This window comes from Lipotes vexillifer, unplaced genomic scaffold (assembly GCF_000442215.2).
Source record: "Lipotes vexillifer unplaced genomic scaffold, Lipotes_vexillifer_v1.1 scaffold1728, whole genome shotgun sequence".
Classification (NCBI taxonomy): domain Eukaryota; kingdom Metazoa; phylum Chordata; class Mammalia; order Artiodactyla; family Lipotidae; genus Lipotes; species Lipotes vexillifer.
Genome location: NW_006784330.1, coordinates 81,974 through 99,582, shown reverse-complemented (window position 1 = coordinate 99,582; position 17,609 = coordinate 81,974). Strand labels below are relative to the sequence as shown.

Below are 17,609 nucleotides of genomic sequence, written 5' to 3'. Positions count from 1 at the left end.
GTGGAGCAAGTCTATCAGTGTCATTTTTCCAACAGCATTTGCTCACATCATGTCTCTGTGTCACACTTTGGTAGTTCTCGTGACACTTCAAACTTTCTCACTGTTATTTTATTTGTTACGGTGATCTGTGATCAACAATCTTTGCTGTTCCTCACTGAAGGCTAAGATGATGGTTAGTATTTCTTATTAATAAAGTTTTTTAATTAAGTATTTTTAATTAAGGTATGTACATTGTTTTGTTAGACCTAATGCTATTTCACACTTAATAGACTACAGTATAGTGGAAACATAAGTTTATATGCCCTGGGAAACCAAAAAATTCCTGTGACTCTCTTTATTGAGATATTTACTTTATTGCGGTGATCTGGAATTGAACCTGAAATATCTATGAGGTATACCTGTAAGTTCCCCGCACAAGTTAGCAAATCAGTACAAGTACAGTCAACCCACCAAATCTGTGAGTTCTGCATCCACGAATTCAACAAACCATAGATTAAAAATAGATTTTTTTAAAAATCCAGAAATTTCCAACAAGCAAAACTACAATTTCCCTCATTCAGGCAACTGTTTACATAGCATTTACATTGTATTTACAACTATTTACATGGCATTTACATTGAATTAGGTATTATAAACTGGAGATGATTTAAAGTATATGGGAGGATGTGTATAGATTTTATGCAAATTGAACAGCATTTTATCTAAGGGACTTGAGCATCCTTGGATTTTGGTGTCCGATGGGGATCCTGGAACCCATCCACCACAGATACAAAGGGACAACTGTATGTACATGCTTGTTGGATGAACACATGGGCACCTACCAGAGGACTAGGTCAGAGACTTTGAGGCCCCAGGGGACAGGAAGATTTGCTTGCCCAAGTCCAGTGACTGCAAATAATCTGGGGTAACAATTTAGAGAGAGGGGCTTAATTGGCAGGCTCTCAGTTCCCAAGAGTAATCTCCAGATAGAACATGTTTCAGAGTTCTGTACCATGCATTAAAACCTCTTTCTGTAGTACTGTGTTAGGAGTAAAGCACTGGGGTATGCTCAGGAAAGCTAGGGGTGAGCTCAAGCTAAGTCAAGTGTAATTTCCCCAAAAGAATAACTTGTGCTTGGTGACAAGGACATCCCTAACTCACAAATTATCTTAGGCAGAGAGGAAATTCAGGAACCATACTTTCTGATTCCAAAGTCAGGGCACATGGTTGGCTAATAAACTACACAACTGGAAAGAATTGACTTAGATACTCTTGGGTATGTTAAAGCTTTAGTCATTAAGTGAGACATAAAGAGCATTCATTTTCTAATGGAAAATAAAATCTGCAAGAGAAATGTGTTTTGTTACTTGCCTCTATACCTAAACCCAAAGTTTTGGTGTGAATCTCCAGAAATCCCCAACCCACTTTTAGATAGTAGTTCAAATGTTTCAGTGCCACATTCCATACATTTGCCCGTTGAGTCCTCAGGGACAGGCAAGATGACTTTAGGCAGAGGCTCAGGAAGGTGTTCACAAAGGCCTGATCTTCCAGAAGGGCTATGGAAACCTGTAAGGATTGGAAAGGTGGAGGTGTGTGGGGAGGGTTTTCCAGGTGTAGGGATTAGTATAAGCAAATTCACAAGACTGGGTGTGGGGTGAATAAGGGAACGCCCAAGAAGGTTTGGTGTAGGGAATAGTATAAGCAAAGTCACAAGACTGGGTGTGGGGTGAATAAGGGAACGCCCAAGAAGGTTTGAGGAATAGTGAATTATTCGATTTGGAGCGTAAGGAACAGAATGGACCAAGGGCTTGGAATGCCAGCAAGAGCGGGGGCTGCTCTAAATCTGTTTAACAATGGAGGCTTCGTAGGATATGAATTAGGAAAGTGGCTAATGAAATCTCCCCACTTCTTGAGTTTGGGAAATTAAGCCTAGTTTGCAGCTCCCCTGGACTAAGCTTTTCTCTAGCAGTGGGACGTGATGGGTTATGATTCTGTTCCACCTCAGATTTTTACAAATCTGCATGAAGGTCAAAGAGCCATCACCACCTCTTTCCTCTCCAACTTCTCAAGCCTGTTTTGCCCCTGGCTTCTGTTAATGGAATCTGATGAGTAGAAGCCTATTCAAAATCTTCAAGGTATTCATTCAGACTTTGGGGAAGAGTCTTAAGAAGTTTTGTCCTGGGAAGGAATATCCCCTTGCTAATGCAGATTCTGATCTGTGGTAGAAAATATACTTTGTCTGCCTCCTTTCCCCAAAGACACACACATTTTAGTGTGACTTTGGCACGACTTTTTAGGTCACCTATGCTTAGAATACAGTTAACCATTTGTTGAGGACCTACTATATGCCATGACCACACTGAGAGGCAGATATAATCCCCATTTTACAGATGAGGAAACTAAAGCGTAAAGAATTGAAGTGACTCTCCGAAGACTACACAGCTAGAGAGTGCGGCTAACGAGCCTCCAGGCTCTTTTCCCACTATACCATACCATCTTGAAAACAATCAGTCTCGTCTTCTACCTCTTGATAAGAAAATGCTACAGCCAGCCCACACTAATAGGAATTTCCAAGGAAGAAAGTTCCACAATCCCACACAATGTTTAACTGCCCTCATGATCAGGAAATCGTTCACTCTGTAACGAATATCCCTCTAAACAACGTGGAAATTCATTTCCTCTTGACTGGGTTTTTCACTCAGGGCTGTCACTTGGCAGCTTTCCTGATATCAAAACAGCCACCGAGATCCTATTCTTACACTCCAGGAGGTCTTGGACTTGTTGGCCTCTGCCTTTGAGTGTTCTCACTGGCTCCTTTGCACCACCCCCTCCAGACAGTGCTGAGTTGGGCAAATCTCTTTGGGAGTGAGAAAGTGACACTTGAGAACATATTGGTTTATTATTACACATGGAAGAGTAAAATTAACCACACGAGGTGCCTCTGGAATTGCCAAGGGGAAGATGGCACCACCTTTCTCATCTTGTCTGCCTTTCTCTTGAGTCCTACCTCATCTCCATTCTTAAAGCTGTTGAACCATTTAGTTGAAGGGTGTGTGTGTTACTCAGAGAAGTCCCCTGGTCCCCCAAATTCCAGTGTCCGTAGTCTCTGAACTAGTGTTCTATTTTGTTTTTTAACTCATTAGACTCATCTTCTCATTCTGGCTCCTTCAAGGACTAAACTGAGAAACTAGTGCAAATTCTGGCGTCAATGGTCAATCTGTGGCTGAATGTATGTTTCTTCCCAGAAAATATACTTGCTTTTTAATCAGGGCGTTCAGTGCCTTTAAAACCAAGGGAGCAGGATCTTCACCGTGTCATCAGATATCCTTTGTGGGGCTGCTGGTCCATCTTCTTGCATCCAGCTGGGTAATTCCAGAAACAAATTCAAGTCAAGAGCATCTTCTCCTTGTACTTTTGGTGTGACTGGCCTTTCTCCTGAGCAACGCAAACAGAACTTTGTCAAATATCACAGACTCTGAAAAGTGCTATTGGAGAGGAGGGATTAACCACTGAAACGCTGGGTTGCCTGCCACACTACTCACACTCATTTGGCATCTAGTTTCACATCCCGTTACACTCCCTAATATGTGTTTGAAAGCACGTGAGTTTTCTCAGTGTTTTCTCCACAAGGCCATGTCTGCGAAGAGAAACTTCAAAGCCCTCCTGGGAAGTGACTTGTGAAGTGGTGAGAGGGTGCTGTTCTGGAGGACAGGGGCTTCCAGGATGACAGAAAAGCAGCACCTGATGATTTGCCCTTGTATGGTGACTTCCTGCTTCGTCAAACGCTAAGAGACTCCTGCTTCTCTTGTGGAGAAGTGAGGCCTGGAGCAGGGAACTGTAGGCAAGTTTTAACTAGGAAACCCTGAGCTGCAATTCTCAGGAAGGTGCTGTGTTGTGTGAGGTGGAGGGGTAGTCAGATGACAACTTCTGTATTGCTGCGCCTGATAACAGCCTGTTAATATTTTATCAGTGATCACATCACAGCATGTGGGGAGCCACCACTTAGGGCCAAAGAGAGAGATAACCTGCTGGACTTCCTGTTTGAGGTCTCCCCCACTCCTTCCCGTTGAGATAACAGAACTTCTCATCAAAGCTGGGAGCCGCTCGCCCGGGCAGCGAGACCAGGCTAGGCGAAGGCCAGGCTTCAGCCAGTTGAGGAGGAGCGCATGGGCTTCCCAGCCCGGGGCCTCCATGTCCCGGAGTGGGCAGCTGCAGGCACGAAAGAATACCCCGTCCGTGAGCCTAGGGCTGAGTGGGAGAGAACAGTTGACCCTGCGAGGCCTCAGTTGGCTTCCTTTAGCACTGGGCCCCTCCTCTCTCCTCTCTCCCTTCTCCCACGTCTGTGTTTGTCCTCTGTTCCAGAGCCAAAAGGCCTCAGGTTACCTGGATGGGCACTGCCTCTGCTGCCCCCAGCAGTTTCCAGGAGCCCTGCCCAGGAGAAGGAGATGAGGGGGGAGGGGCTGAGCCCCAGTGTCACTCTTGCCGTTAGAGCCGCTTAGGGTGTCCCAGAAGCTCCTAGGTTCGCTGTGCATTGTAGCCCTGCTTCCTCCTTAGCACTGCCCTCTCCCCTATTTCTCTATTTCCCATGGTCCTTCAGCTGGAGGAAGCAGTTTCTTTTGATCATTCTTCCCCCAGAAGCTCAAGTAGTTGCCAGACCCTCATTTCCTATGGGCTGGGATTTGAAGGGATTCACAAACCGTTTTTAACTAGCCCCTGACGCACCCCATCTTACGACACTTTTTCCGTATCTCTCACAGGACAGACCATATCGCGCCTGGTACCACAGGTAGGTGTGCGTGTCTTATGTCTCCCTTAGATCAACTGCCACCTCCTACGAGGCACAGATTTTACCTTGTTCACCCTTGTCACCCTCAAAGCCTTCAGCACATTGCCTGCCACCAGGTGAGAGCACAGTTAGTGTGGGCCGGCTGGTAGCTCGCCAGCTAGAGTGCTAGCTGAATGGCTGTTTGACTGGCTGAATGCAGGTCTCTCAGAGAGCTGGAGTTTGTCTTTCCACCAAGAAGCCAGTTTCGGCCTCCTCCTCCCCTATTAATGATCACATAGCAGTGGGTCATTAGGGCCCCCAGGGGGGGAAAATATGAGTCACACCATTATCAGAGGAATGAGGGAGGGCAGAAACATCTCTCCTTGTGCAAGGGTCGGAACCATGAGGCGAGGGAATAAACACAATGGCCTTCACTATCCCCTGGGTCTGTGGCTAATCTAAATTACTTTATGATGGAAGGCAATGGGGTGAGCTGAAAGCTGTTCAACTTGGACCCAGACTCTGGGAAACTATCTAGAGCAAGGCTTTTCTTGCTCAACCAGCCAAAGAGAACAGTTGATCTTTATCAGGTCTGCCTTAGTTTTTCTACTTGAGGATGAACTTCTAAATCCTTCCCTAGAATCCTCCCAGATTAAAAGGGAGGAGGACCTCTCTCAGCCAGCCTCAACCTAAGAGGAAGGGAGGCTCTGTGCCCTAGTTTCCTCAAAAGCCCCTACATTGCGGTGACAGACAGGGGCAGGGGGGCAGCAGCAATCTGAAAAGCAAGGGGCCCTCTTACACCTTCTGAGACAAAATCCCAGACCCGTGTTGCTGTGTGAAGAGTTTCCAAGCTTATGTTCAGACGCTGACACTCTGTGGCTTCAGGGAATTTACTCACCTCTCCGGGCCTCTGTTTTGTCTCCTGTAAAAGACCTGCTTCACTGGGGGTATTTGGAGGATGCAGTGAAATCGTGGATCTGAATGCGCTTTGGCTGCCAGGTGGTGGGTCATCAGAGCCCGTATCAGACTGCTGCCCACTCAGCACAGCAGAGTCAGGAAGGCAAATCCATTTTCCAGCCTCCGCGGCCCCCAGTCAAGGACTCCGGGTTTCCTGGTACCAGAGCAGAGGCATGACCTCTTATTAAACTTCTGTCCAAAGAGCCCTTTCTCTCCACCCTCACTCCTACCTGCCACTATTCCCTCTAAATGGGCTTGGATGCTGCGGTCCTAGCATCTGCAACAAAAAAGGCCCACCTCAGGAATGCAAGTGTAGTGCCTCTTATAACAGGCTCCTGTGCGTTGAGGCCCGCTAGGTCTGGGGACTGGGGAAGCTGAGACTTGTAGGACTCCAATCTTGTCAGTGTAGCCACAGTTAACATGTTTAAGAATCAAGCTTGGTTAATTCCCAGTGAGGTTAGAACAGGGCCAAGTCGCTGGCCTCGCAAACTCCTACACCTCCAGAGGTAGAGGAATTGGAGCTAAGGTGTCATGTCTTATTCAGATGTAAGCCTGGCATCCCTGGGATGGGACAGCTAGCTGGTCCCAGGCTGGCCCAGTGGCCAGCACAGCAGGAGGGGCAGTTCCAAGTGGTTCACTCGGTGAATTGGGTCTGTTCTCCCAGATTCCCCTCACGGGAGACCCGGAGAGCATATGTGTCCCCGATGTTACCTTGCTGGCCACACACGTTGTTTTCCTCAGACAACTTGGGACCTCTGGCAGACTCTTCGTTTTGGCTGTGAATATTGTTGGATCGGCAATGTCCTGTTTTGGGAGTCTGGAGACTGGGGCACTAACACCAGCGGTGTGGCCCTGGGAAAATCTCTTTACTGATGTGGGCCTTAGTTTCCCCATCTGCCAAATGGAGATTTTTCTGATAGTTCTATTTTTAGGTTTTTTTGTGGTATGCAGGCCTCTCACTGCTGCGGCCCCTCCTGTCGCGGAGCACAGGCTCTGGACATGCAGGCTCAGCAGCCATGGCTCACGGGCCCAGCAGCTCCGTGGCATGCGGGATTCTGCCCGACCGGGGCATGAACCCGCGTCCCCCGCATCAGCAGGCGGACCCCCAACCACTGCGCCACCAGGGAAGCCCAACACATAACCTTTTAACAAATAAATGAAACAACTGTTGTGAGACGGGAGGATCCCTGGACGTTATGAAAAGGTTAATGTTTCCCTGGGGAGAGGGGGGTGCCCTGCTTTCTTTCTTTTTATTTTTTTTTTAATTTTAATTTTAATTTTTTTTTTTTTCCTCTCAACTGTTGTGGCCTCTCCCGTCGCGGAGCACAGGCTCCGTACGCACAGCACTCAGCGGCCATGGCTCACGGGCCCAACAGCTCCGCGGCATGTGGGATCCTCCCAGACCGGGTCACGAACCCGCGTCCTCTGCATTGGCAGGCGGACCCCCAACCACTGCGCCACCAGGGAAGCCATAATTTTAATTTTTTAATTGACTTATTTTTGGCTGCGCTGGGTCTCTGTTGCTACGCGTGGGCTTTCTCTAGTTGTGGGGAGTGGGGGCTACTCTTTCGTTGCGGTGCGCAGGCTTCTCATTGCAGTGGCTTCTCTTGTTGTAGAGCATGGGCTCTAGGTGTGCGGGCTCAGTAACTGTGGTTCGCAGGCTCAGTAGTTGTGGTTCGCGGGCTCTAGAGCTCAGGCTCAGTAGTTGTGGATCCCGGGCTTAGTCGCTCCGTGGCATGTGGGATCTTCCTGGACCAGGGATCGAACCCATGTCCCCTGTGTTGGCAGGCGGATTCTTACCCACTGCGCCACCTGGGAAGCCCTGTGTCCTGCTTTCTTAACGTCTCCAGTAAAGTCTAGAATTTTCTATCCACCCAGTGGAGAGAAAGGCCAATTTCCATTCTACCCTCCCCTTCGCCCAATTCCCTCAGTCACACCTGCCCTGTCTGAATTAATTTGTATTAATAAAACAGTTACTCAATCAACAAGTGTTTATTGATCGCCTACTGTGTACCCAGCACTCTTACAGATAGTCTGGGAAATATAGACAAGTCTGAGATATGGCCCCTACCCTCCAAGAGTTTACAATGTACTTGTGAAATCAGTTACTTGCACACGGAAAGATAAGTATCCATCAAAAATTGTGAATGATAGGCATCAAAGAGGGAGTTTTACACTGAGGGTTAGAGGACGGAGGGGTAGGATAGGGACGGAGGGGTAGGATGGGGACAGAGTGGTCAGTGGAGACTCAGTGAAGGAGGGGTGCCGAGCAACTTCTCCAGCATGAGGAAGACTTGGCTTAGGGGAGGAGCTTAAATATAGGCAAGAAGGTAGAACTGTGAAAGGCATGTCACAGACAGTCACTGGGCCCCTCCTGCTGGCACTGAGGTTTGGGGAGGTGTACTGGAGTTTGTCAGAAGCTGGTCATGGTCAAGCTTTCGGTTTGTTCGTGACTCCCACCCCGACCCGCCCCCCAGGGGAAATGGGGCATTTTTAGACCTTGGAGCTGGAACCGGCTGCCTGGGAATCATTCTCGACTCTTCCATCTCAACTGAAATCCCAGGCAGCAGCTCAGCTATCACTCAGATGAGGGCCATGGCACCTTGGGCGTGATTACCCCATGCTGGAGCCCTTGGATGCCTTCTAGCAGCTCTACCATATCTGGTAAAAGATGGTGGAGAGAATATGAAGGTGGCTGACAGGGGGCCCATCTGGGGCTGTGGTCTTTCAGAGACTCTGCAGTGCTCTGTGGGCAGACCCCGGGGGCCTGATCTCAGCCTTTGGGCTGATTCTCCGTTAGGCCTGAAGACTCTCTGGGGGCTGCCTCTCTGGCCCAATAGAAATACCCACTGAGGTTCCCACACATGTCCACCCAGCTTCTTAGATACCCAAGTTCTTATTCTCTCTCGGGCAGCATCAAGGAGTGGTGCCTTCCTGAGTCCCCAGCTGCTCCCATGCTGTCATCCCCCAGCCAAGGGCCATTTCTACAAAAACCAGTTTCTGTTCCTAAAGAAACCATTGTGTAAGCCCTTTAACCTCGTTGTTAGCCAGGTCAAAGGGAGGCAGGGGCTTCAGTGAACATTGGAGCTGGAGCTTCTGAGGGAGTTCCTCAGTAGAGTCAGAGTCTGCTGCCACCTTGAGCGTTCCACCACAGTTTCTTTCCTCGTGCTTTCCTCTAGGCGGGGGCTAGAGCCCTGGGCCATGATTCTGCTCTTTTTTGGGGGGGTCCTCGGCTTCTTCTCCGAGGCTGCCCTCCCCCTCTCATTCTACACCCAGCTGCTCTCTGTTCCCTCCGTACTGTGGGATGGCTTTATTTCAGTTCATACGCAAACCAGTCTAGACACTGTGGAGTCATAACAAGAGTGGGATGGATGAGGCTCCAGGGCCCATTACTGGCCAATCAGTTTCTTTGCAGGGAGGCTTGAGAAGGAGGTTAGCGCCATGCCCATGGAACCCGCCACTTCTTCCCACCCACCCCCATCCTCCAGCAATGAGCTAAGAGCCAACCTCAGCAAGAGGAAGGGTCTTTGATCACAGAGAGGGTCAGTCAGTGGCATGTGATTAGTGGGTTTGGGGATGGATTCCCAGGCAAAGCAGAAGGTAAAGGGGAGACTCTGGGGCCTGGCCTCAGGGGGGAGTGGAGTGGAGCTGAGGGTTGGGGACTCAGGGTGGGAGATGGGGAGCCAGGATGAAGGAAACAGAAAGTCTGACTTGACAAGCATCTTGACAGTTCAGCCTGCATGCTGTCACACCAGCTCCCATTCCTGCCTTTGCTCGATCCAGTGGCCAAAGTCAGTCTATCCTCAGCAGCACCTTCTGACACAATCCAGTGGCAACGTCCCTCACCTGTGGCCCTGGGGGAGGCTGTCTACTGGTTTTCACAGACCCAGCCACCCCCGAGCTCTGGCCCCTGGTCCTTCACACATACCCTGTCAGGCTGTAGGAGTTAAACTCACTCTTGCCTTTGGGTGGTTGACCAGGCCTTGGAGAGCTCCTAGTGGCCAGGGGCTGGGCCTGGTAGGCATCGTAGTAGTTGGACCGATTTCCCCGGGGCGAGCAGGAAAAGCAGAGGATGGTTCCAGCTACCAGGGAGAACAGGGAGGAAATAATGCCCAAGTAAAGAGCCTCTCCGATCTCAAATTTCATGCTGTCAGGCACCAGTGGGGAGTAGAAGTCCCGCAAGATCCCGTGAAGATTCCAGGCCACAGGGATGAAGCCCAGGAGGCCTCCAAGGATGAAGAAGACTCCGCCCACCACCGCCATTCTGTCTTTGGCTCGGGACTCTTGGCAGAAGACTGTGCATCTCATGCCCACCACAGAGACAATGCAGGCCAAGGAGGAGATTGCACTGGATGTCACCATCAAGGCCTGGGCAGCCTGGATGTCAGCAGGCAGGCCCAGCATGGTGCTGTAGATGTCACACTGGGTGATGCCTGTGCTGTGTGTGGCACACTCCATCCAGAGGCCCTTGGAGAAGCCGACTGCGGTCACGATGCTGGCACCGACGTAAGAGCTTGTTCGCCAGCTGGGGAGTAGCATGGCAACCAGGGTGCCCAACAGCCCCAGCAGGCCCAGGATGTAGCCCACAAGTTGGAGGCCAAGAGAGGCCATGGCAGACCTCTCAGTAGATGCGTCTTCAGGGCCTGCTCCCTCGTCTTCTGGCTGTAGCTCTTCCTCCTTAGATCCCGGCCTCTAATCCCTCATTTCAGAGTGTCTGTGCCAGGCCGACTTCTCTCCTCCTTACAAGTGTGTGTGGGTGGCCACGAGCAGGCTCAAGAAGGCATCTAGAAGACCTAAAAAAAATCCATAAACCAGATTAAATATTGACCAGAAGCTTATGAGAAACCAGAAAATGCTGGATGCCTTTTGACCTTTGTTATCTTTAGAAATAACACATGAGAAAGAAAAAAAAAAACTTTGAAAGTGGAGCCAAAATGTCATCGGCTCCTGCGTAGGTACATGCTTTAGATTGGCAGCCGGACAAAGCCAGGGGCCAGACAGGTGGCTGCTTTCCGAGAAGGTGGTGATGCCATTGTCGGTTGTGGTGACCGTGTTAACTCCAGGTCAGGCTGTAGGCTGGCTCCGTCTCCAAGGCATGCTGTTTAACGCATTACCTGGCAACAGTGCCACAGGGCCCCTCAATTGCACACCGGTGCCAAACTCCAGGAGACTGGAGTAGGAGAAACAGGCCCTAAGGTATAGCCTTGGACTCTAGGTTCTTAGAGGCCTCTTGAATCTCCAGCAGCCTAGAGAGCAATGGTCTAGCCCTGGGTCATCCTGCCCATGGTGAAAGTTGACTCCAGGGCAGGTTGAGGCAGGCAACGAAGCATCTGTCTACACTCTCAGAGTTCAAGTCCTCCCAGCCCTGCCCAAATCCCCCTCCACAGGCTAGCCTGAGGCCTCCCACATGTATAACACACCCAGACATTTCCTGTCTGCTCTCCTAATAGTTGCACCACCATCCCTAGGCCTCTCTGGTGATGTGGGAGGATTCAAGGTTCAGAAAAGGTTGTTCCAGGGCCCAGAGGGAGCCCTGACATTCCCCAGGCTATTTGTTAGGGGCACTGAGACAAAGGAAAAGGTAGCTGCTCTAGAATAAGGGGAGTTGGTAAGAGGCAGGCATGTGAGTCAATCCTTTAGAATCTCAGAGCTGTTCAGGATTTTGCAGTGTTCAATGAGCGTCCCCCTCTCACCGCCCCCAACATTTATCAAGGTTCAAGACACTAAGGGTCAAGGGCACATCCTTCTCTCCATCCACTACAAGACCCTCCAACCCACTAGTTTTTCAAGCCACCACAAGCTGGCTATTCCATTTTAGCCTTCTTCAAGATTTCTCTTTCTGTAATCATCTCTTAAATGTGAGTATTCCTCAGAAATCCATCCTTTGCTCAATGTACACTGTCACTGAGCAAACTATCCACCCCCATGACATAACCTCCTACCCACCCACTGGCACTCCCAAATCTGCATAGACCTTCCTCTTGAGCTTTGGAGACTTCCAGAGCAATCACCTATTTAAAATGTCCACCTGGGGGCTTCCCTGGAGGCGCAGTGGTTGAGAATACACCTGCCGATGCAAGAGACACGGGTTCGAGCACTGGTCCGGGAAGATCCCACATGCCGCGGAGCGACTAAGCCCACGCGCCACGACTACTGAGCCTGCGCTCTAGAGCCCGCGAGCCACAACTACTGAGCCCGCGTGCTGCAACTATTGAAGCCCACACGCCTAGAGCCTGTGCTCCGCAACAAGAGAAACCACAGCAATGAGAAGCCCGTGCACCACAACGAAGAGTAGCCCCCGCTTGCCACGACTAGAGAAAGTCCACGCACAGCAACAAAGACCCAAAACAGCCAAAAATAAATAAATAAATAAAATGCATTTTAAAAAATAAAATAAAATGTGCACCTGGAAATTTCACAGGCATCTCAAATTGGACATGTTCAAAAGAAGGCTCATCACCCCTCCCCTTGTACCCCTCCCCAAACAGTTCTTCTGTGGGTTCCCTGTGGTCACTGAGTGATACCTCTATTTATCTCCTTGCACCAGACCCAAATCCTGGAAGTGATTCTTGACACCTCTCTCACACTTACCACTCACCTTCTACTGTCACAGTCTCACCAATTCTTGAAGATACCTCAAATCGATGGCATCCTTCTCTCCATCCCCACTGCTACCTCCACAGTCCAGGGCTTCATCATCCTCTCTCCTCTGGGCTATAGCAACGGTTTCTTAACTGGTCTTATTTCCAGTCTTGCCCCCTCCAATTCGTTCTCCATGCTGTTGTTAAGGTGATCTTTCAGCACTAATCTAATCAAGTCTCTTCTCTACATACAACATTCCAGTTGGCTCCCCATCGGCTAAAGGATAAAGTCCAAACGTGTCTGGACTCTATGACCTGTCAAACTTCATCTCTTGCCATTGCCCTCCGCATGTTCTATGCTCTTGCTGAACTAAGTTACTTTGAGTTCCTCAATCACTTCCTGTTGCCTTTTGCTTCCAAACCTGACCACAGGTTGTTCCTACTATGCAGAATGCCTGGCATTCTTTTCTCTCTGTTTAGCACCTTCTCATCCTTTAGGACTCAGATGTCTTTTACTCTAGCCTGGGTCAAGTTCCCATCCTCTGTGTTCTTATGGTATCTTGTCTTTACTTACCTCCATCATAGTAATGCTACTACTACTAATACTACTAATACAATAGCAACACTAACATAGTGTATCCTATGTGACCATTATAAGCACTTTATACATGTTAATTCAATCATCACAACAACGTCTTGTGGTAGGTACTAATCCCTATTGTATAAATAAGGAAACTGAGATACAGATAGTACTTATTTCACTATGTTGCACTCTCCTCTTTATATCCTTATTCTTCCCCACTAGTCTGTGAGCTGCTTGAGGGCAAGGACTGTATCTTATTCACCTCTGTATCTCCAGTGCCTTGCACAGTGCATTACCCACCCATTACACACCCGAAGCCAGTGTTCAAAAATGTCCTCTTAATGAGTAAATAAAAGTGATAAAGAGGTTTCAAGGACTGTAAGATATAGACTTTCTAAATGAGTCAATGACACTTCAGTGTAAGAGACCAGGGCTGCACAATATTGGGAAAGAAGATTGAGAGAGAGGATCAGAGGAAAAGAAGGGAAATGAAGAGGGAGTGGGGAACACAGGAGAGAAAGAGAGGCGTGATGGGAGGAAAGAGAGAGAGAGAGAGGGAGAGAGAGAGACGGAGTTTCACCATTTTATAGGTTTGTGCATATGTTGACTATCTTGTCTCTTCAACCAAATTCTAAACAATTTGAGGGAAGAAATCATATATGAAACCTCTGTTGTGCCTCCACAGCATTGGGCACGTGGTTGATGGTCAATACTACTCATCAGTGATGGATATGACAATGCCAATGTGGATGCCAAGCAGTGCAGAGCAGGGTCAAGAAAACATTTGACGGGAGGTATGGAGGGAAATCTACTTGAATCTCATCTCTGTCACTCATCAGTGGGGACACTGCACGTCTTTTCCAGCCATTGGTTTTCTTACTGCTAAAACAGGCACAGTTCTACCTGATCATGACTGTGCATCTCTGTGGGGCCTTCAGAGCTGCTTGGAAGTCCTTCTACTTGTCCCTGGTGAGCATCTGCTGGTGACCACTTCAAATGCCTACCACTCTCTTTGAGCTTCCTACTCTACCTATGTGGCTACGACGCCCTCCTCATCATTCTCTTTGCAGCCAAGGTTCTTAAACAAGCCATTTAATGCTGATGTCTCTACTTCTTCCCCCTCCCACTCACTGCTCAACCCTCTGAAGGCAGGCTGCTGCCGTTAGCCCTCCACTGAAAATGTTCTCACTAAGGTTACCAACAATGTCCTTGCCCCCAATCCAGTGGTCCTATCTCTGTCATCTCACCTTGTCCCTCTCCCTCATAAAACTGTCTTCTCGTTTTCTGCAACATCCCTCCCAGTTTTCCCTGCTCCTCAAAATGATTCCTCCAGGGTCTCCTCTATAACTTCCTCCTTTTCTACCCACTCTATAAATCTGACTATTCCCCCACCCCAGGGTTTCAGCTAGAGTTCTCTTCTTATTCTTTACATCTTCCATGGGTGACCTCATCCACTCCATCTCCATGCCAATGACTCCTGAATCTATATAACTGGCACGGATCTCTCTCCTGAACTCAAGATGTGTGTATGCAACTGCCTTTGGAATGAGCCCATCTGAACGGTTTAATGGCACCTCAGACTCAACATTTTGCAAAGTTGAAATCATATTCACTCTTCTCTCTCCACTCCCAAACTATTCCTCACACAGAGTTCCCTATCTCAATGGGACTATCACTCATCCAGCAACCCAAGCCAGTCATCCTTGTTTCCTAACCTCTACTTGACCTATAACCAGTTATGAAGTCCTATCAGATCTACCTTCAAAATACATCCTGAATGCATCCACTTCTTTCCATCTGCACTGCCTAGACTTTGGTTCAAACCCTGTATTATCTCTGTCCAGTTGGAAATCTCACAGGCACCTCAAATTGGTCTCTCTAATTCTACTTCTGCCCCGCCCCTGCAATCAATTATCCATCCAGCAGACAAGGATCTTTCTAAAATGGAAATCGAATCATTAGTATCACCCCAGCTCTTTGCCATGCTTAAAAAACTTCAGGACCTCTTCATTGCTTTCATGATGAAGTTCAAACTCTCTAGCCCTGGAAACCAGGAAAGCCCTCCAATGTCTGACTCCTGCTTTTTGTTCCAGGCTCATCTCGCACCAATAACCTCCACCCTCATGTTTTATGCTCCAGTGTGCATGCGCGCGCGCACGCGCGCACACACACACACACACACACACACACACACACACACACAATCTAACCATACCTGAACATGTGTCCTTATCTGAAGTTGCCTTTCTCTGTGTCTCCAAACCCTTAAGCATGCTATTCAACCATCCAACATTTGCGTGGGTAATTGCTAGTCATCCTTCAGGACTCATCCTCTCCTTGAAACCTTCCTTTAACCACTCTTCCCACCCAAGCTGGCTTAAATACTTTCCCTTTGTACTCCCTATCCATATCTGAGCTTTCAGTGAGGGTTGGTGAGCTGCCTTGAGGACTTGGGATGGTGACATAAGAGCCCAGCTTAGGTTTCCCATGGGAGTCGACAGTGACCCCCAAGAGGAGAGCCTCTCCCCAGAGCCAGTCCTGACTCGGTAGGAGGAAGTAGGAAAGTGGTTTGGGGCAGGGGGAAGGCAGAATTTTAAAAATGCCATCACTGAGGCTTGGAATCTCTAAAGAGTCTGACGTAGCAGAACTGAGCAGGAGGAAAAACAAGTCTTTGGAGCTTATTCAACCGGGAGAAATGGCCCAATGGGGTCAGCTTTCAGCCAGGGTCAGGAAGGCAGGGGTGGACGAAATAGATAGTGGTTGAGTGATGAGCCAGTCTAGATTCTGCTTTGATTTGTGTGATGAGCAGTAGAGGGTTTAGAGAACCAGTCCTGGCCTGAGAACCAAGACTAACTTCTCATCTCAGTTCTGCCGGGAACCTGTTGCGGAAGTCCCCTCACTTCTCCAGGCCCTAGTTTTGATGAGAAAAATGTCTCCAAAGTTTTGAGTCTCAACTAAGGTAATGGGGACAAGAAGCCACTTTGATAAATATAGAAGACTGAACAGTTGTTATTAGAAGCAGGCAGCTTTGAAAGAAACTCCTCTCTCTAAGGGGTCCTCCTAGAAGTCAAGCCCTGGTGTCTCTGGAGGGACAGAGAACTCTAGGCCTGGCCAGCTGAACTTGTCTTCTGGGCATGAGGCCAACACACTCCATGGCCCAGGGGTTGGGCAAGAAGGCTTCATTTAGGATTCTTACTTAATCTTCCTTAGGGGAGGGATTGGAACTGCAGGAGAGGATTAGGAGGGTCAAGACTGACAGCAGCTCCTGAATTAACCCCTCCTTGCCCTGCTATTCCCCACTTCTTGCTCCAAGAGTCTTGTGCATGGTACACTTTCTTTGAGGGTACTTTTCGTATGACTCTGTGGGATCAGATAGGTGGGGTTCTCAGGCGCAAGGAAGGATCTGATGTGCTGCTCTGGGGGTGATGGAGGCCACCACAGCCCTCTTCTGTCAGCCAGCCTCACTGCTCCATCCCTTGGTCTCACAGACATCAGAGATACTTGCTTTCCTCTCCACACCTCACCCCCGGCTCCCAAGGGCTCTAGTAGGTGGCAAAGCCATTCCTTTGAAGCCCTATTTTCTGGAAAGCTTGTCCTTGGAGCAGTTCACCTCTCCTTCTGCATCAGTTGGTTGATGACAGCTCAGGGAACTACAACTGGATTGAGAGATATTCTAATTGCTTTCAAAAGAAGTTTCTTTTTGTCCTGATCATCAAAGTAAAGCACTCTCACGTTAGAATGCTGGAAAACACAGAAAGGCAGAACTTAGAAAACAGACATCACCTACAACCTCTCCAGCTATAAGTGCTGGTAATGTTTATGGTTCCAACTCCATTTTCAAAGAGGCCACTTGAAGAGAATAATGTCTCAGTCCAAAAAAAGGAATTTCTTTATTGAGATGTAATGGACATGTAAAACTGAATTCATTTGAGGTGTACAACATAATGATCTGATATATGTATATACTGCAAACTGATCACCACAATAAGTTTAGTTAGCATCCATCACCACACAGAGCTACACATTTTTTTTCTTTTTTCTTCTGATGAGAACTCCCATCATCTACTCTCTTAGCAACTTTCAAATATACAGTACAGCATTGTTAACTATAGTCACCATGCTGGACCTTATATGCCCGAGATTTATTTATCTTATAACTGCAAGTTTGCACCTTTTGACCCCCTTCACCCATCTTACCCACCAATCCCCATCCCCACTTCTGATAACCATCTATCTGTTCTCTGTATATATGAGCTCATTTTTTTTTTTTTAGATTCCACATATAAGTGAGATCCTACAGCATTTGTCTTTCTCTGTCAGACTTATTTCACTTAGCACAATGCCCTCAAGGTCCATCCACGTTGTCACAAATAGCAGGATTTTCTTCAAAGAAGGAATTTCTACTGACAGACTTGGAGACCAGTGGGAGAGAGTTATTTAAGGGCTTAAGGGGGAGACTTTATGACTTCACTCAGAAATCCATCTTCCGTCCTCCTCAGCTCTCCCACCACCACAGTTAAGCAGAGGGGTAAACTGTAGCTCCTTTCCTCCCATCCCTTTGTCTCAGTCCTTTTGCCCTCAAAAGCTCCATCCAGAAATTATCATCTGACTTGGAGAGTGCTTCCTCTGGCCCTGCAGTTTCAAAGACTGGAAACTTCGTGGTAGCCTTGAGGAAACAAATACTACCAACCCAAGTGCCTCCAGAATTTTCCCTCCGGTACCCTCCCCTCAGAAACCCAAGGTG

The 17,609-nt window shown here is 48.4% G+C and overlaps 1 protein-coding gene across 1 annotated transcript; it reads right to left on the bottom strand.

Annotated features, from left to right (window-relative positions):
• Window positions 1–8,941: 8,941 nt before the first annotated feature.
• Window positions 8,942–10,493, bottom strand: CLDN2 (claudin 2). Its single transcript, XM_007456695.1, has one exon. It carries the CDS (start codon window positions 10,310–10,312, stop codon window positions 9,620–9,622), a length of 693 nt encoding a protein of 230 aa, XP_007456757.1. The 5' UTR covers window positions 10,313–10,493; the 3' UTR covers window positions 8,942–9,619.
• Between the last annotated feature and the right edge of the window lie 7,116 nt (window positions 10,494–17,609).